Source organism: Anopheles coustani, chromosome 2 (assembly GCF_943734705.1).
Source record: "Anopheles coustani chromosome 2, idAnoCousDA_361_x.2, whole genome shotgun sequence".
NCBI classification, from domain to species: domain Eukaryota; kingdom Metazoa; phylum Arthropoda; class Insecta; order Diptera; family Culicidae; genus Anopheles; species Anopheles coustani.
In genome coordinates this window covers 23422697-23442030 of record NC_071289.1, presented here as the reverse complement: position 1 = coordinate 23442030, position 19334 = coordinate 23422697, and the positions used below count along the sequence as shown (strand labels likewise).

Below are 19334 nucleotides of genomic sequence, written 5' to 3'. Positions count from 1 at the left end.
CATACTAGCGCAACCTGTACACTAGCCTACTAGTATCATTTACATCTAACCCTGTTTTGTACACTATGTTCATCAATGGGAGTAACCTCGTCACACATTTGCCTACGACTAACGGAACACTGTTGAACTTATTTCCCTATTGTGAGTAAAATAATCCTGATAAAAAAACAATGCGTCTAGCTCGTTACCGAGCTACATAGAGACCACCTCGATACTGGAACGGATTGTTATGGTGTGCTTTTGAACTATACTAGGAGATCCAACTGAGAGAGGCCAGCAGAAAAGCGAACACCGACACGGGGATACTTTGAGCACAGATGAAAGAAGATGAGTGTGAAAATGGGATTGATATGAAATAAACAGAATTCCACCTGAAAGTGGTTTTTTGGTTTCTATCAACAGTCCGTTTTAAATTATGCAATGCCCTAAATCAAGGCTGAACAATTAAAATTTAAACATCAACGTTTAACGAAACTGTGCTTTAAAAAACGTGAAAGTTCAGTTTGATTTCACAGACGCTCATGATTGACTCAAAAAACCAAACTTCGAACCTTACAGACCAACGTTACATGATCGCTGGATTTTCATTAGTTTGCATTTTGAAAATGATACAAACTGAAATATGAAATTTTATTAACATTTTGACACAATGCATCATTTAAAAAGGAATATAATGTGTATTAATTATGAGGTTCAGAACCAATAGGTTTGAGAGAAACGACCAACGAACAGTATGCAAGCCGATTCTCATTAGTTTGCGTTTGCCAACAGAATTAACCTTCATTTCTTTTGCAATGTACGCAGTTTGATTTATATTTTCGTACCATTTAACACGTAACGTGTGATAAAATACAAATTAAGCCAGGGGATTCAGACAAACTACACAAAATGAAAACAAACTGTGTTCTCAGAATAACGGCTTCTTGACGTACATTACTTTTCAAATTTGTTTATATCGGTCGTTACATAAGTGATTTCATAAATTCAACCACTTGTTCGGCAACTATTGGTTTCGCTTCATCGTTGCTTCTTACCAAATTTATTAGATTCCTTTTCGTATTCATTAGCCCTACATGACCTTAAATTAGCTTCGTTCTATTAATTATGTGTCTGACCTTTTGTATTGCTTTTCGGAAAGATGCCAACAGAGCTTTTGCGAGCAGGAATCAAACCATTCATCGACCAGAAAATGGGTTTCAAAATAGTTGATAGCGAATAAAAGCATTGTTTGCCCGCGCGATATGTTTTGTTGAATTATGCTTGCGTACATATTCATTCAGAAGCAGCAAAAACAAGCTCTAATAACCTTCTACGCCATGAGCATTTGAAAAATTTGATTATTTTAGAAACCTGCAAACCGAAACCAGGGCCAAAACAGCACATAATTGAATAGTTGGACACAACAATATAACACCATATTAAAACAGTGTTGAGTGTTGTTGGTTTTGTTCGTTAAAATGAATCCAAAAACCATAAGTTAAGTTAAAATTCATGGAATTAAAAAAAATCAAAGCATAAAGGCTTGTAAAAATTAAAACGCCTTCTCCCGGGAAAGAACGAAAAAGGCTTGGGTCAAGAAAGCAATAACAATAGGACGCAATGGAAAGGAATGATATCTCAAATATATAAGGGTTAATTTCTACCGTCGTGCTACCCTCTTCGGTGTCAACCGCGTGAAAAAGCACCCATTCCACCCGAGTACCACCAGTTTAACACAATTCAGTTTATTTCTATCGTTCAATTATCCATATCAGAACATCTAGTTTCTAAGGTGAAGCATCAGTTGAAGAGATGTGAAGAAGAAACTAAAGCTGTTTCCATCGGTTGGTTGTTCTTCATTTTTTCAGCCTGTTTAATCCTAACAAACAAATTTCCAGCAAAGTAAATAGCATATTACCCTCTATTCTTTTCAGGGTGGTTCGTTTGTTTATCTAAAGGGCACCCTGCTACTTCCTTCTTATTTACCTCCAGGGATAGTCCTGTTTTCCAATAGATACAACGTTACACAAGCTGTTCTACGACCACGTTGTATTGCTTACTTTGATTGTGCACAGGGAAAAACGTTTGACAAACAAAACTAATCTACCCAAAATTTCTGATCGTTCGTGATTACCGGTCTAGAGATCGTGCAAAATGTTCACAAACAAATAAAATAAAAACGCGAAAAAATGTGTCATACCAACAATGCGAAACATTGTCGAAAGCAAACGTGATATAAACATGATAGTTTCACCAAACCATAGACAAACCGCTTAATTCAGGCAAATAAAAAAAACACGATCTGTTACAAGGTTCGTAATCCATTTCCATCCTATCGCATTATGAATCGGGGACTGCTTTGATACGTTATACTTTTTCAGAGACTTGCTTACAGCTAACATCTAGTAGCTCGCGAAGAACCGTTATTCTTCCGTTATTGTATCAACCAAGCGGAGTCCCTACAGGACTGTATACAAACATCGAGTAATGTAATGATTTCTTCCCATCCATTCACGCCACTTTACCCACCAATCGCTCTCCCGTGTCGTCCGGTCGGGTTCGTCTTCTTTTGTCCCTGGCCGCGTGTGTGTGTGTGTGTGAAAATTCAAGTCTCTTACAAACTAAACAATTTTGACAAACATTTCCCTGACACTATACTCTGCGCACCCATTCTTTGCCTTCGACATTCTCATGCACTTTATCCGTGAATCGAAAGAGAATCGGAGCAAGAGAGAGAGAGAGAGTGAAATATATCTATAAAAAGATCATTTTTTGCATTCCTTTTAAATCGCATAATTAAACTATTTTCCTCGTTTGTTGCTTTCTGTGTTCACCTGCCATCCTCTATTTATATATTTACAAATCCTTACCGAATCCGAGGGATTCACGCACGCAGTGCGGTCCCTTTGACCTACGCTCCTTAACACCTTAACACTTCTTTCTACCTACTTTGCTTACTCTCAATAAGAATGTAAACACTTTTGTATATTCGTACTATGCTGTTCTGTTCCAACTCTCCCCTCAAGGAACTACGTATGTTTCAGGGTTATAATGTGTTACTCGTAAACATTATGAATTATTATAGTCAATTTTACATGCTGATCCTTTTTCGCTTTACTTTCTCTCTCTTTCAATCCGCTCCTGCTCGTTTCTGTTTCTCCCCACGTTTGTCGTTGCCATTTTATTACCAACCACCACGATTGTTTCCACCGCCGCGGAATTTTCCCCCGTTACCACCGCCTCCTCCCCGGTAGCCACCGCCACGCATTCCCGGGGATCCATTGCCTCCACCGCCGCCACCACCCGCTGCCATGAACGGACCGACAGCGCCACCCATCATCAATCCGCCGCGGAAGTACGGCGCGTTACGATTGTGGTGTCCTCGCCCGCGTGGGGTTCCTCCCCGATAGTTATTGTTGCCTTTGATCGGTTGACCAACAACGGCGCCGAACGGAAGCGATGGGGGAGGCCGATTGGGCGAACTGAACAGTCCCGTCGGCACGTCAATTCCTGCCGGTGGCGGTGGCTGGTCGGCCCAGATCTGCGGCAGATGCGACGACGTTCCCGGTGGCGGATGGTTAAGGTTGCCCACCAGACTCGGGGGAGGCAGAACCGCACCGAAGTTACCGAGCCCGGTCAGGCTCATCAGGCTGGGCGGTGGAAGATCCCATTTCGCCCGGCTTCCACCGGTCGGTGGGAAGGTTGGATCGGGAAGTAGTGGTGGTCGCTGGTGGTTTGGTGGTGTTGGCGTATCGCTACCACTGTTGCTGTTGGAGGCCGTACCGAGGCCGTTGCTGCTACTGTTGTTGTTCGCCGGTGTACGACCTTGGACCGACTCATCCTTGCCAATCGTGTCGCTGCTGTTTTCGTCCATGGCGCTTGGAAGGTGAGCTGCAATAGGGAATTAATGCAACAAATGTGTCGGTGAAGAAAACGGTACACGGAAACATGAACCGCATAAAGTGTCAATTACCTGCTGCTTCTGGCGGTGATCGTTGGATCGCTTGGTGATGATGCTGTTGCTGCTGACCGTCGTTTTCTTCGTCTGATAGGTCCATGTCGACACTCTCGTTGTTATCGGCGGGATTCTTTCTACCATCTCCTCCCGTTCCGGAGTGTTCTACATGAAAACGCAAAAAGGATTAAAAAGGGTTGTCACATAAAAATCGAGAGTCAGATTGACGACGACAAGAGGACGACAGATTAATAGAATAAATAATAAGGCAAGGTAATATGGTTAAGTGCTCATATACAGGGCGCGTGACGAATTTTTGCTATAAATTTAAGCAAATGTAAAGATAAATCTGACAGCACTGGAAAGGTTATTGTGTTAGAAACCAGAAAAAAAATACTAAGAAGCAGAAAACGTGAGGATGTAGAAGCTTTGGTCAGCCACCGCATTTTCATTTCGCACCGGAACAGGTGTAAAGGATTTATTTATTTAAACTTCATCAGCAAATTACAATGGTGCTAGCAGACGAATGCAATCTTTCACTGAAATCCCTCTAGAGTCTAGACAATCGACTAGACAATCCTCTCAAATGCCGTCGTTTCATATAACTTCAGGGGACTGTTTGTATGAGCCCGTGACCGCTGCCCCAACATTAAGGGCATTTTGTTCTAGATATGCACCGAATCCCAACGGAGACCGAACCCACTTTTTCCCAAAGGGAAAAAATCTAGTAAGCCCTTGATATGGCAGGTATATCCGAATACGGTCGTTACGCCAAGAAGAAAAAAACCATGCAATAAACAAAAGCAATAGAAGTGCAACATAATACGACACACTCACCTGAGGTAGGTGGAGGAGACTGCGACGATTCCGTCTGATTGCTCATCAGCAAAGCTGGCGGTTTGGTCAGGTCGAAGCGTTCCCGTTCGAAATTTTGCTAAAGTAAAGCATGTAGGTTAAGAAATGTGAAACATTAGTTGTAAAATAATAAAACAAAAGTGGCGGTGACTAGTCGCAAAGGTAATTTACCAAAAAGTCATCAATTTCCAGCAACGAAACCGGTGTCTGCAGCTCCGGAAGGCTCAGATCGCCTTCGCCACTGTCGTCGAGCGTTGTGTTACCGTGCTGCTCTTCGTTGGCCTCTCGAAGCGGAGCTACGTTTTCGTCGTCCGAAGCCATTCCGTCCCCGAGTCGTTGCAAAGAATTGGGCAGGACGAAGTTGGAACCGGTACCATTGTTTGCTATTTGGGCAGCGATCGCGTCTTGCAGCGATTGTATTCGCATGTCGAGATCCTTTGACTCATCACCCGGCGGCGGTTCGGCGGCACCGGTTGCAACACTCTCGTCCCCGGAATCATCGGCCGCCGTCGGGACTACGACTGTCAATGCTGACGAGCCCAAACCGTTGCCACTGGTGGCAGGAAGACGCTGGTCGACGTCGAGTGACGTCGATGAAAATGCGTTCCCCGTCGCCCAGATGGCTTGTTGCTGTGGGGCAGGTACGGGTTGTGGGCCGGATTTGCGCGCATTGTAGCCACCACCACCCGCCGTCGTTGGCCGTCTACTGGCACCCGTCGATGACATTCGGTGCTGATGATGTAGCTGCTGCTGCTGATGATGATTGTGACGACGATGATGCTGATGATGGTGCTCTGCGTTGTCGTCGTCATGGTCGTCTATGTCCATGTCGTTCATGCCACCACCCTTCGGCGGAGGACCGCCCGGCGAGCCAGTCAGGGAGATGAGGTTCCGGTGGTCGACGTCTGCAAGCCGTCCCTTGTCCTTTGCGAACAGTGTCATGCTGTTTTGCAGCTGCCGATGGTCGACGTCTTGATGCCCGCCGTCGCCACTACTGCCGTCGCCGTAGTCGATCATAATGTTGCTGGCATTCATACCTTTCCGGTCGTAATGCGACGGTGACACCGTTGGATCTAGGTTCTGGAATCCGGACGAATCCTAGAGACAAAAAGAGATATATTATCGGCAACAAATGACGTTATTATGCTTCTTTCTACTTTAGCCAGACCGTAACGTATGGACAACATTATGTACAGTATTTTGTTGGTGAATCAAAGCCCAAGTAAACTAATAAACTGCTTTAGGCCCCGACCTTTACAGGACCCAATGCTTTTTACCTTTTGTATCGAAATTCAAAGTAGGAATCTTATTTAATATTTTACCAAACTTTTTTTTTACTTATCTCATCAAATACTTGATGACTTTCTGAATTTACTTTCGACTAAATTTGAAAAAGGTAAAGAATGTTGCAACTGAACTATCTGGATTTTGATGGAGAAAAGTTTAAAAATAATGTCATTCAATGTTATATGCGAAAATAACAGTGTTCACCGGAAACAAACTATTCCCCTTAGAACCCTTAATTCACCTGAAAAATTAAAAAAAAACTTCCAGCTTTGTAATGGCATTATACTTACATGTGTTCCATCCCATGTCATTGGCATATCCCAGGTCGAATTGTACTCATCGGACTCGTCGAGATTGAGCGGTGGCATCGGAGGGGGAAGAAGCGGTGACGTTACGGGGCCGGCATTCCGTCCCAAACCGGGTGGCGGCTGCGGAGAACCGTAGTCACCCAGCAATCCCGGATTGCCGTACGGTGGCGGAGGCAGATTTCCATAACCACCAACTACGCCAGGCCCGGGGCCACGTGGTGTGGACGTGACCCACGGATTCACCAGACCACCACCACCACCTCCTCCTCCTCCCCCACCACCACCACCACCACCGCCGTACGGATGTGGCACCATTCCGGGAGGGGGTTGCGGGGGCGCTACGAGACCGCCGCCTAGCCCAAGCCCAACGCCACCCGACGACACCGCCGCCGACGACGATGGTACCGCTTGGCCACCGTGGTAACCTGATGGATCGGGGAAAAAAGTCTTCAGGAAATCGTTCACCCCTTCCGATTCCTCCTTACGCGAATGTATCACTTCAATCGGTTGCACTGTCCCGCACATTACCGCGCAATGTTTGGTTTTTTGTTTGTTTGCCACAGGGGGAGTAAAAAGATAGACGGACAGAAAAAAGATGAAAGAACTACATCAGCAACATCATTATCGTAACGAATCGTGCGTAGCTCGTTGATGCTAGTGCGTTGTGCTCTACCTTCCAAATACATGATCATTGAATGTTTTCCCCACAAAAACAAAAGAACATTTTCTTACACTAGACTTATCTTTCACTAAGCAGCGAAACACTTTTTTCTAATAATTCGTACAGCTTTAAACAAAATAGAAACTTGAAACTAAAATTAACTAGTGCAAGCGAAACAAATGAAATAAATTCAAGCAAATAAGGAAAAATATAAATCAAACCCAAAATCAAACTAGAAGAAAAAACCAAACAAAAAAACTTCTAAATGCACATTTTGAAAAAAGTGTACCGACAATTCAAATTTCGGGACAATGAAATCATCGCATCGGTGTGTAGTCGTAAAAGCCTTAACGAATAGAGTGTGGGGTACGCAAGGACCAAAACGTGAAACAATGCTCATGATCAATAAAATCACGACATAAGCTGTGGGTCTAAACAAACTGTAGTGTACTTTACTGAATAATAAGATTCCTAAACAATATTGCAAATTTGGAACGTTTTGGACATAACTTCCATCAATTAACATTAACTTTGAAGGACGAGGTCGTCAATAGTTTTGACGAAAGATTTTCGCTAAAACTAAATAGCCTTCAACATACAATTTTGTTCAATTTCAAATCAATATGAAACACATAAGAAAGCAGAAGCATTTAATTCTTTTTTGCGAAAAATAGGTAGCATCGGTTACACATCTTCTAAGCCACATAAAAAAAATATACTAAATAACGCACAAAACAAGTTGTAATCGAATCGCATCTAATCCACAGTGCAAGCATTGACTGTTTAAGTCAATGTTGACATGGCTTAATTCAACGAGTCTTTGAAACGGAAACAAAAAATAAAACAACAATACTGCCCAAAATGTTTTACAGTAAATTAAGTATTGAAAAACAAAAAAACAATTGTACCACAATCTTTCCCTGTTGCAATATATCATACTAAATTGACTTTTCTAATATTGTTACCATACCATCCCCATCCTTCCATACACACACAAACACATTTCTACGGGCAGGCACTTACCACTGTGGTGAACCTGAGGGGAATCGCTCCGGTTGAAGTCGTTTAAATCGAACGGCAGCTTGCCGCCGTCCATATAGCTTTGCCGATGGTGCTGCTGTATGTTGAAGTAGGTTCCCTCGTTTGGCAGTATGTTGTCCCCGTCCGTTGGAACCGGCGAGGGTGCGTTCACATCGGGCGACGGTATCGGGCTCAGCGCCGTCAAGTCGTCCAAGCGCTTTTTCATGCTTCGCAGATGGCTGGAAAACCTCGAATATGCCTAGGACGAAATAAACAGTTTTAAATTTACAAAAGGGTATTCTTTTTACCATTGTAGTAATACTAATAAAGGGTTACAGAAAAGGATGAAGGGAAAGATAGCGCATGGGGGAGAAGAAAAAAACTACTTACAACCACAACAACTTTCGCATCAGCGCGCTGATGGTCGTAGAACGCTTGTGCCTGCTGCAGCACATTCAGCAGCTCCCGCCTCGACTGCTGTTCCGCCTTTAGCACCTCCACAAAGCTTTCATGCTGTTCGACCTGTTCCTCCAGTTCGTGCACAACCTCCTCCACCCGCTTGCGGTCCTTTCCTTTGACCGAGTTCATCACCGGCTCGACCTCGACACTTGGCTTCTTGTTCAGACCCTTGAACGTTTGGTCCGTATCGCTCTGAAGCTTCACGCAGTCGCGTATCGCGGTTGCAAGTTGCGTCGCCTGGAAATCATCCCACACGTGCTTCGCTTTGCTGGAGTCCGTCGATACCACGCCGGACAGTGCCGATGTCGAGGCTTGTTCCGGCTGTTGCTGCCGTTTCAGTTCTTCCTTCTGTTGTTCTTTCTGTTGTTGCAGCTGCTGCTGTTGTTGTTGCTGCAGCTGTTGTTGTTGTTGTTGCTGCTGCTGCTGCTGTTGCTGCTGCTGTTGGAGCTTTTTGGCCGAGGATGTGGTCGCGCTAAGGAGCCCGTTCAGGTCAGCCAGGAACTCCTCGTTGTAGATGTCACGCTGCTCCCAGATCTTGAAGATGCGCAATATTTTATGCTTGACTTTCTCGTCCCGGACGAGGGTGGTCGCCTTCTGCAGGTACGTGCCCCAGCTGTCGACGAACTCGTAGTTCTTGCGCTTGCTGTACTGTATAACATCATTGGCCAGGTGGAACAGCGTAAGGCGGCTTTCGATTTTCACTGAAACAAGACAAAATAAAACCTCTTAATTCATGCCTTAAAGCGATCTTGATGATATCATTTTTAAATCCATTCTTGTTAGTATTTGCATAAACAGAAATCGTTTGAAATAATCAGTCGATTCGATGAGATTTTCTATCTGAACTTAAAATATTCGTCTTGTTTCCCTGTCACATCCAGAATTACTAAACGTTAGAACAAGTATAACCAGAAGCCTTTAAATCAAGATTAACACTTGAAAATTATTTTAATCAAACAAGTTAATTCATGTTACCACCATACAAAATACTCCCATGTGAACTTGAGCTACCAGAGATGAACTATATGGTGCCAACATTCCGGATAAACGTTGGCAGGACTTACCTTGCTTCAACACGTTCAACCAACTACTGACGATCTTTTTGTGGTGCGCCCGCTTCGAAAGGCACCAGCTCGACAGATGCTGTACACTTTCCTGCGTATCCTTTAGATCTCGGAGCCGCTTCTCGAACGCGGCCACATCAAACTCCCCAGAACTGCTGCTGCTACTGCCACCTCGACCGGTCACCGTCGTAGTGGTTGTCGTTGTTTTTGTCGACATTTCGTTCGTTTTTGTTTACCACCGTCGTCCGCAGGTGCGGCACACTGGCATGTGCGTCCCACAAAACGCTTCGCGACCCGTCGATGCTCGACTCTGGTTCCTCTCGTTTAACTTTTCGGTGTGGAAACTACACACCGGACAGCCATTGTTACGGTAATAGAACGGTTACAAACTCGCTATTCACTCGTAGGCAAAACCGCAAACCGCCGCCTTTTCCGATATGGCATCACATCTGCACCGGTTCGCAGGAGGCGTGGCGAACCGCTTCGTCAAGAACCACACTTTCCCTAACAACGAGCCACTTCCAAACAAAATTTTGTAACTTAAGAAAAGTTTTGCCTTAGTGGGCCATTCTATTCAGTCGATCGTTATTACCGTTGGACCACTGGAAGCGTTTTTCGACGCGCAGCATGGTATCTTTAAAAGACCGGACATAAATAACACTGCAAAGGAAGATGCATAACACGCTGGTGCACCTCGACGTGGAATACAACTTAGTTCAATCAGTTTCACCAGCTACAGGCAATCGTTGGTCTTTGTAGCGATGAGAAATGCTTATTCAACTGTTGTGCTCAACCTTTTTCGCTAAAGCACTTCGTGTTGATCGAGTACCACCATTCGCCTTCTCCGAGGACCCAACAGAACAACAAACGCTATCGCCACTGGCATCGAAACTTCGAAGTGCACGAAACAGAATGCACCAGAACCGCCTCCCGCTTACGAAAACACTCCCGCGCTATTTGTTCTTCGCCTAGCAAATAGTTAAAGGATTTGTTATCGTAAAGTTTAGCCTCAAACACTCCTCGTTCTTACTCTGTGCGTAGTAAAAAGTCAACTTTTCTCACAAAATACTGGCGATCTGTCAAAATCGTGCAAGCTTCTTCTTCTGTTTAGACCAGGGGATAGTTTTAGAAGGGGAGTCTCGAACGACACCTCTGACATGACATGACAATCGTCGATCATTTTGACAGTTTGCCTAGATGGTAGAACTTGTTATTTTTCATGTGCGTAAATTTTAAAAATAAAAATTTAAAAATTGGTAGTTATCTCTGTAAATCTGCTTTAAATAAATTTAAAACCTTGCATTGTTTGCTCAGAGGTTGCCTTGGAGTATCGTTAAATAACGGATTTAAAATTCAACTCAAAACATTACCCATCAAAAATTTTTGCCACTCGAACTCAATTTATTTTATTTTTGGAAGTCAATTTTTTCCTTCATCATTTCCCAACTTGCAGCTGATATTCGCACATTAGAAACAATATAAGTGCGACGCAACGACGACCCCATATCTTATCATCAATCACCCGGAATAGGGGAACCATTTTTACGGTCCGTCTATCTGTTCCGATGTTTACTACATATCAAAATCTGATTTGGAAATCGTCTACTCAGTCGCGCACACTCTCTTTAACTCGAATGTCCACCCGGTGTAGTCATCCGTGATCTAAGTGACGGTGAACATGAGCTTAGAGTAAATATCCAGTATTGTAGTATTTTCTTTCGCAACAGTTATTATTTCATAAAATCTACTTACGGTTATCACTTTCATTTACAAGTGTATTGGATTTTCATCCATTCTAACACGTGTTTCAGCCTCAATGTACAATTGTAAGTCAATATAAAATAAATTTATTTAAAACATTATTCTCCTGCTACAGTAAAATGGATTCGCTAGACGGAAGTCCGTACTCCCAAAGGCGGCACTGGCTGAACGTACAGGAACAGCAACAGCAACATATCGAATATCGATTCTCGCGGCCGATCAAGATAGTGGACTACGATAACGAGCGAAACTCCTGGACCGCGCCTGGCAGTCCTTATCACATTCGCCGACCGGCATTCGATAGAAATAGACTATGGTAAGCCATATGACGCATCGCGAACGGCATCCGGAAATGTTTTCAAACAAACACGCACGTGAACCGGGCAGCTGATTAGAAATATTGTGTTTTGTAGATTTGTTTCATTCTTTATACACCTAAGCTATAATATACAATTTTGAAAATATTCACATTTTTTTAGGATAGAAGATGATGTGAGTTCCGAATCGGAAATCGATCGCAAAGATCAGCATATCATCAACGACCTTGGACCGGAAGATGGTAGCAGTAATCCCGACCAAGGGACAGCTTTCACAAATGCGGAAACAGGTAACTATTTCGTTAAAAATGAACTCCGAAATATCTATTTTTTTAAATTGCTTTTTTTCTCCCCAGAAAGGGATCCTATGTTCCCCATTACCATACAGAGTGCTCGAAGCCTACAGAACCTTCGACTGCGGCGTGATCCACAGCATCAAGGGACACGTGCTGTCAAAGCCCGACGTGTCGTCACCAAAAAAGGTGAAGGCAACGTACACCTGGCCCATTTGCCTCAACGATCGATTCGGTTTGCGAGAGATATTGCCACAACCTTGGTAGGTAAAAGTGTTGAATTATCCAAATTATCTGTAGCCATCACCTGTGCCCCTCTTTCCTACTCACACCAGGTTGACGAGCAATGGCGCTACACGCTGATGTTGTTCGTGCTGAGCTTCTGCCTTAGCTGGCTGTTTTTTGCCGTCCTTTGGTATCTGATCGCGTACGCCCACGGCGATCTGGAAAAGGATCCAAAAACGGGCGAACGGCTTGGGGACGGCAATAAGCCGTGTGTCGAGGGTACCACCACCTTCACCGGCTTTCTGCTGTTCAGCGTCGAAACGCAAGTCTCGACCGGGTACGGTGTGATCGTACCGACGGAGGAGTGCCCGGAGGCGTTCTTTTTGCTGCTGGTGCAGATCGTGTTCGGGATGGTCATTGGCGGGGCGATGGTTGGTGTCGTGTATGCCAAAATGATTCGCACACCCAAGCGAAGCTTCGAAATGAAATTTAGCCGAAAGGCCGTCATCTGCCAGCGGGATGGTCGGCTGTGCTTGGTGTTTCGTGTGTGCGACCAAAAGCAGCAGCATGCGATCGGGACGAAGGTGACGGCAACGATGCTCGAACCCCGGCGCCATCCGGGCACGAGCGTGGTGGAACGCTGTGAATCGCGCCTTCGGTTGCAGAACAATGGGCACATTTTGGCCCTATGGCCCATCACGGTGTGCCACGTGATCGATCGATACAGCCCACTGTACGACATTTCGGCCACCGATCTACTCGATCGGCGATTCGAGATCGTTGTCACGATGACGGGCGGAACGATGACGACGGGCCAAACGACGCAGGCACGCACGTCCTACCTACCGATGGAGATCCTGTGGGGCCATCGGTTTCAGAATATCATCGAGTACGATGCGCAGCGCGAGTGTTACGTGGCCATGAACGAGCAGCTCGATCTACTGGAGGAGGTGGACACGCCACTCTGTAGCGCCCGGCAGCTGGAAGAGGTGATCGACGAGCTGCAGAACGAACGGAACCGCTTTGACGAGTTTTCACGAGCAGATGAGGACAGTAGGCTAGGGGTATGTTATTCACCGGGACGAAAAATCTTCTCAAGGAAACAGTTCACCAATGCATTTCATGCTGAAACCATTTTCTTTCCAGACATCTTTTCGATCGAAAATCAGCAACCGATTACGTAGCAATCCCAGCTCCTACGTGCGCTTCAACGATATCTATTCCGAGGAGGAGGATGATATCGAAGGCTCGGTGGAAGACGATAGACAGAAAGAAGGTAACTCTGTCTGCGTTACTGTTGACGACGGTAAAGTGGTTGATCGAGAGTCCACTGAAGCGAATAGCAACCTTGCGCATGCAAAAACCGATCTAGAGCCCATCGACATAACTGAAAAAGAGGCAAATGTGGAAAATGGAAAGCCTCTGTAATCCTCAAATAATGAAATGTGTAAATACTGTATTTTATTTTAGCAATTACTATCGGTAGAAGTGAAAGTAGTTGAATATTTTCATGAATATAAGAGGAACATACCTAGTCGACAACTAAGAAAACAAATTAACGTAGCTCAATTATCCGACGCTTCATACTATCTGGCCATATTGCTGACCTTCAAATGATGTGATCCAAAATCTGCTTTACACGATGGACAAGATTAGATACAGTCCCACGCGGCTCAGCTTCCATGACCGACCTCGTTCTCTCATTCTCTGCCGAATGGAGCTTCGTTTGCAATTGGCTTAATTCTTTGCACCGTCCGCTCAGTCTTGGTGGGAGGTACCGTACCATTCTGTTCGGCTTAAATTAACCTATCAAGGGATCAGCTACACAAACATTTCGTGCTGATAACCACATCTCCAGCGGTCGCTTGGAGCTGTGCATCTGTAATATCTTATCAGTGACGCCGAAAACTGCCTTCAACAACGGTTGGAAGACGGAACAACTGTCGTGAAAGTCCGTCGTTAAAAAGATGGGTCAACCGGAGGAAGTAGAGCTTTGTCCCGAAGAGAACTTCGGTGAACCGTTTACGAAGGTGTCACGTGTCGTTAATAAAATCGGTGAACGAAACGTACGAATCTATAACCTACCGCAACGATCCATCCGCTTCGTGAAGGATCTTGTTACAACTTTGGTAAGTTTAAAACCCGTCCTTGTGTCACAAGGGATCTTTGAGGAACATCGCCATAGTGAATGAAAAGTTTCTATTTTGAAAATGGTCTGCAGGTGGAAGAAAAATGGCGCTATGCCTTGGCCGTGTTCGTATTGAGCTACATTGGCAGTTGGACATTCTTTGCCGGCCTCTGGTACATCCTATCGTACGCACACGGGGATCTAGCACTTGATCCGGCGACCGGCGAACGGTTATTCGACGGTGTCATGCCCTGTGTGGACGGTGTGTCCGATTTTGTTGGCTTTCTGCTGTTCAGTATGGAAACACAGATATCCACCGGTTACGGTGCCAAGGTGCCGACGGAGGAGTGCCCGGAATCGTTCGGTTTGCTCACGATACAGTTGATAGTCGGTCTGCTGATCGACGCAGCGATCCTTGGCATAGTATACGCCAAGATGGTCCGTCCCCCGCAGAAGATCTCAGAGACGAAGTTCAGTCGTCGGGCGGTCGTTTGCCTACGCGATGGTAAGCTGTGCTTTGTATTTCGCATCTGCGATCGTCGCTGGCAGCACGCGATCGAAACGAAAGTTTCGGCGGTACTCCTCGAATCACGCCGTACGGCTGAGGGAGAGGAGATCGAGAAGCACGAGTCGTACCTGAAGCTAGAAAACGATGGTCGGCTGATACTGCTGTGGCCCGTCACCGTGTGTCACGTGATCGACAGCGAGAGCCCGCTTTACGGGGTGTCGGCAGCTGACCTGCTGGAGCGGAATTTCGAAATCGTTATCACGATGACGGGTGGTACAATGACGACAGGGCAGATCAACCAGGCACGCACGTCCTACATGCCGGCGGAGATCTGCTGGGGCCATCGGTTCCGCAACATCGTCGAGTACGATTCGAGAAAGCAGAGCTACGTCGCAGTTAATGAGCAAATGCACGACCTGGAACAGGTCGATACGCCACTATGCAGCGCCCGTCACCTGGATCAAATAAGGCGCCAATTAAGCCAAAGCCAAACCAAGAACGAGCAACCAGGAACCCAGGTTCAAACCCCCGAAACCGAAGCGTAAGAAACCATTTCCAGTAAAGCCAGAAGTAAAAGAAACACATCCTATTTTACATCATTGCTCCATCAAAAAGAAAAGCTTCCTTGATTCGTTGTAACGAAAGATCTATTTTCACGTTTAAACTTATCCTTAAAATGTCTATTTCATAGCTTTCAGTTGAGTTCGGTCTACTTAAGCCAGACTGGATTGCTGAGATGATAATCGAATTTGTACGGAGAATATTTGCCTATAGGCCTTAAAACCATATTTTGTACATAATGCCATACTATAAAAGTTATTTTAATGGTACGTTTTTCAGCATATACGGAATTACTCCTTATCAAAAAAAACATTATATCAACACAAAACTTCAAATAAACGAATTTCAAATGGAAGCAGCAAAGTCTGACAATTAAATCGAACTAGTCTTACTGTGTATTATTTAAACCCCGGAGGGACTTGAATGATCTACCCTTTCTACGCTGCTGCTAATTTCCACGCTTCCCTTGTTCTTCCAGCTCTCTCAGTCGGTTTCGCAAAGCTTCATTTTCTGCTCGCATGCTTATGAATTGTTGAGCAAACTCATCCCTCGGCAGCAGCAACCCAAAGCCGGCATTTACGGTCTGCTCGATCGACTCTAGCTTCTGGTGCGTTTCCCTCCACAGATTGAACATACACATCCAAAGGTGGCTCCTCATCGCTTGTTCCGCGTCCACCTGCTGGATCGTGCTCTTCTGAAACTGGTCCATCATTGCTTTTCGCAGCTCGGCTATTTCGGCACTGAGCTGTTGCTGCTGCTGCACAGGGACCTGCAATCCACTTGTACTAGTTCGCTGTTGTTGTTTCGTCAGTGGCTGCTGATCGATGGCCGGTCGCTTGAGGGAATCTTCATTCGCTTCCGGACCAAGGTGATTGGTCGTCGAAGGTTCTGCGGCCGTAGCGGGGCAATCCTCATGCCGGAAAACAGCGGCCGCCATCATCGAACGAGAATTGTTTTCTTTTCCATCCACCGTAGGAGTTGATAGTTCACTAGGGACGCTCAGCAACTTACGGCTATCTTGTTGCGTAACAGCCTTTACTGCTTTGTTTTCCTGCTGGCTTTCGAGGAGCACACGATTAATGCTAAGCTGTGGTGGTTTCTTGTTAGTTTCGCTTTTAGCACCAACCACAATGACGCCACTTTCTTCAGTGCCTTCATTTTCAGTTTCCCCGATGTCGGATGCTTCTTCGTTGATGTGTTCCAAATTGTCGACCATTCCTTTCTTGTTCAGGCGATCACCGGCGCTGGCATTCGGTCGCCCACCACCATTCGCTTTGATGCGCTTTATCAGACGAGTGGTATTGATGAAACTTTCATCAATGTTCAATTCTGGCTCAGGCGTAGACCCAGAAGCATGCTGTTGGTCACGTGCATGATTCGATTCCGACAATCCGTCCGTATCGTCCAGATCAGTATGACAGTCAGAAAGATCATCCAAGAAGCCCAGCAAATTGTTTCCCGCCAAACGATTCGGCGATTCGCCACTCAACCGGGACGATGTGCTCAGCCGAGACATACAGCCCAACGTAGGCTCACGTCGTTGCATGAACTGATCAATATCTCCAATGAAACTGTCGTGCTGTTTTTCCTTTTCGTTTGCTGCCTGTCCCATTTCCGGTGTTCCATTGGCCCTTACACCACCTTCACTGATTCTAACTCCGCGAGAGCTAACCTTTCGCGACTCGTCCAGCTCGATCATACTTCGCCTGCTTGAGCCGTCCTTGGCCTTGGGAACGAACGTCAAGCTGGTGACGTTGCTCTGGTGGATCTGCTTCATGTTGAGCGGTTGCTGCAGGTTGCGCAAGTCGTAACCGTACACGTAACCCTTCAAATTGCCCACAGCGAAGTGGTGACCATCCTCCGCGATCGCCAGCGACTCGAAGGGATAGTTTGACTGTATATGGTAAGCCACGTCCTTGCGGCGTGTATCAAACACATTGATCACACTATCATAGCCAACGGAGAAAACGTAGTCCGGAAATGATTCGACCATGCCCACATCGCGACAGGGCGCTCCGTGAGCCGTTGGTTGAGAGAACAGAGTTTTCTTTGCCTGAGAATCGTAAACCACGACCGCACCTTTGTCCGATGCTACTGCCATGTGGAACCGTTTCGTAGGATGAAAGCGTGCCTTGTTTGTGCTGTAAAGAAGAACGTTGGTGATGGATATTTTTATTTTGTTCGGACCCATGTTGTAAAGGTGACGAACGACTTACTTCTTATCGAATGCTAGCGTGTGCAACTTTGAGCTTGTCTTCATTCCGTAAACATTTACCAGCCCATTTTCGTACACTGCCGCCAGGAAATCATCCGTCGCATTAAAGTCCATGAACGTGACGCTGTTCGTAATCCGCTCGGAATCGAACCGCTTGGTAAAGTTGGCCTTCTTGTAGTTCATAAACCGTACCGTGCCGGACGTCAATCCGATTGCAATCTCATCTTTGCTCGCCGTCTTTGGACACGCCACGCAGTACAGATTATCGATCATCATTTTCTTTACGGTCGCAATGGATCGAGTGGGCGCAGCGCCGTCAACCGGCGCTTCGCCATCTTTGATGCGCAGCAGCTCGATACCGGTGTTCTTGTTCGCCCGCACGAATAACTTCGAGGACCCGAAAAACCGACAATCCGATCCATTGTTGCTGTCGATATGGGCACTAGTGGAAAGCTGTTTTAGCTCCGGGAAGCTGTGCAGCTGCGTATCCTTGGCGCATGAAATTATCTCTGCCATAGTTTTTACAGGATAGAAGCATTCATTCGAACGTTTTCACGACTTAAAACACTCAATCAACACTATTTAACCAAGCTAAATCAATAATTCACTCAACCCACAGGATTCGTCCTAGTGCCTAGAACAAATGGCGATCCGCAATCCTTCGTAGCCTCAGCAGCACCGATTCAAACAAATGGCAGTTGTTTGGATTTTTCGGTTGCGAAGGGGATACCACAGTGCATGCAACAAAGAGGTTGGTGTATACACTAATTATAATTAGACATATTTGACAGTGCTGTCATGGTTTGTTTACATCTGATCATGGCGAGTTTTTGAAATGATCAACAATTCGTTAATTACCGAAAGTATGAAACACGGTTTTGATCATATTTACACAAATAAAAAGTCTTGCTTTTTAAATATAAACATTCGTATAACTTCTCATACCTTTCAACAATAGCCTTTTTTGTTTATTGTGCGTAGTGACGTAGAATAAAAAACAACATAATATACACCGTATACGAAAGATTTTCTAGACGATGAGGCGATAGAAATAGGGCAATCTTCATTTTAATTGTTTATAAATGTATGTCCAAAATTACCGTTTTGGCGATTCATATGCTTAAATAAGGCTATTGAATAAAAAAACCAAGAATAAGAAAAAAGCATCTATTTTCAAAATTAGTAAGTTTTTTTTATTATTTGTTGAATTTAAACATTCCTAAGTAGCATCTATGCAGTTTTCTGTTGTCTTTCAGTTCATGCCTTTACACAAATTAGTCGAACCATAAATTTCTTCTTATCCCTGGCATGCTCTTATCAACATCCTATCGTTCATCGGACACTTTCTTTTACTCATATTTCATTCTCTAGCATTCCTGTAATCTTTAGTATCTGGGGTTGTAGTATTTCACATTCAGCATAGGTCAGTTTCTACGCATTTTTTATTATCCAGCAGTCCACGGAAGGCATACCCCGTACAACTAATATAAAAGATACATATAACCCATTTAATGGAATGCGTGTTGGTGCATTGGTGGGTTCTTAAGCTTAAAAAGATGAAAATAATCAACACAAAAAATTAACTGCCTAGCTAAATACTGTGTCAGACGAAGTGGGCCCTCATTTCGACGTCCATTCCGAAATACTAACTATTGGGAATACTGTTAAAAATAAGCATAAATTGTCATTTCAATAAGCACGCTCTGTACATCATCTTCATGCTACACAGAACAGTCGG

At 45.0% G+C, this 19334-nt stretch overlaps 4 protein-coding genes across 4 annotated transcripts; 2 read left to right on the top strand and 2 right to left on the bottom strand.

The window, feature by feature from the left end:
* Window positions 1-1688: 1688 nt before the first annotated feature.
* Window positions 1689-10413, bottom strand: LOC131263503 (uncharacterized). Its single transcript, XM_058265709.1, has 8 exons — window positions 9589-10413; window positions 8456-9225; window positions 8069-8324; window positions 6367-6809; window positions 4961-5887; window positions 4772-4868; window positions 3953-4099; window positions 1689-3870 (listed from the first exon to the last, which is right to left on the bottom strand). Exons 1-8 carry the CDS (start codon window positions 9803-9805, stop codon window positions 3164-3166), a joined length of 3564 nt encoding a protein of 1187 aa, XP_058121692.1. The 5' UTR covers window positions 9806-10413; the 3' UTR covers window positions 1689-3163.
* An 853-nt stretch (window positions 10414-11266) lies between these two features.
* Window positions 11267-13612, top strand: LOC131264106 (ATP-sensitive inward rectifier potassium channel 11-like). Its single transcript, XM_058266395.1, has 6 exons — window positions 11267-11277; window positions 11465-11665; window positions 11829-11956; window positions 12023-12222; window positions 12295-13248; window positions 13331-13612. Exons 1-6 carry the CDS (start codon window positions 11267-11269, stop codon window positions 13610-13612), a joined length of 1776 nt encoding a protein of 591 aa, XP_058122378.1.
* Window positions 13613-14151: 539 nt separating this feature from the next.
* On the top strand, window positions 14152-15365 carry LOC131264105 (G protein-activated inward rectifier potassium channel 4-like). Its single transcript, XM_058266394.1, has 2 exons — window positions 14152-14313; window positions 14406-15365. Exons 1-2 carry the CDS (start codon window positions 14152-14154, stop codon window positions 15363-15365), a joined length of 1122 nt encoding a protein of 373 aa, XP_058122377.1.
* Window positions 15366-15427: 62 nt separating this feature from the next.
* Window positions 15428-18112, bottom strand: LOC131263505 (uncharacterized). Its single transcript, XM_058265711.1, has 2 exons — window positions 17598-18112; window positions 15428-17522 (listed from the first exon to the last, which is right to left on the bottom strand). Exons 1-2 carry the CDS (start codon window positions 18110-18112, stop codon window positions 15830-15832), a joined length of 2208 nt encoding a protein of 735 aa, XP_058121694.1. The 3' UTR covers window positions 15428-15829.
* Between the last annotated feature and the right edge of the window lie 1222 nt (window positions 18113-19334).

Excerpts from the sequence above, each read along its gene's own strand:
- LOC131263503 (XM_058265709.1), bottom strand. The coding sequence starts at position 9,805 with ATGTCGACAAAAACAACGACAACCACTACGACGGTGACCGGTCGAGGT. Across the intron at positions 9,226-9,588 it reads GTTGAACGTGTTGAAGCAAG|TGAAAATCGAAAGCCGCCTT; the intron begins GTAAGTCCTGCC and ends GTCTTGTTTCAG. Across the intron at positions 4,100-4,771 it reads GTCTCCTCCACCTACCTCAG|AACACTCCGGAACGGGAGGA; the intron begins GTGAGTGTGTCG and ends GTTTTCATGTAG.
- LOC131264106 (XM_058266395.1), top strand. Across the intron at positions 11,957-12,022 it reads TTTCACAAATGCGGAAACAG|AAAGGGATCCTATGTTCCCC; the intron begins GTAACTATTTCG and ends TTTTCTCCCCAG. Across the intron at positions 13,249-13,330 it reads ATGAGGACAGTAGGCTAGGG|ACATCTTTTCGATCGAAAAT; the intron begins GTATGTTATTCA and ends TTTTCTTTCCAG.
- LOC131264105 (XM_058266394.1), top strand. The coding sequence starts at position 14,152 with ATGGGTCAACCGGAGGAAGTAGAGCTTTGTCCCGAAGAGAACTTCGGT. Across the intron at positions 14,314-14,405 it reads AGGATCTTGTTACAACTTTG|GTGGAAGAAAAATGGCGCTA; the intron begins GTAAGTTTAAAA and ends AATGGTCTGCAG.
- LOC131263505 (XM_058265711.1), bottom strand. The coding sequence starts at position 18,112 with ATGGCAGAGATAATTTCATGCGCCAAGGATACGCAGCTGCACAGCTTC. Across the intron at positions 17,523-17,597 it reads ACGCTAGCATTCGATAAGAA|CACAAACAAGGCACGCTTTC; the intron begins GTAAGTCGTTCG and ends TCTTCTTTACAG.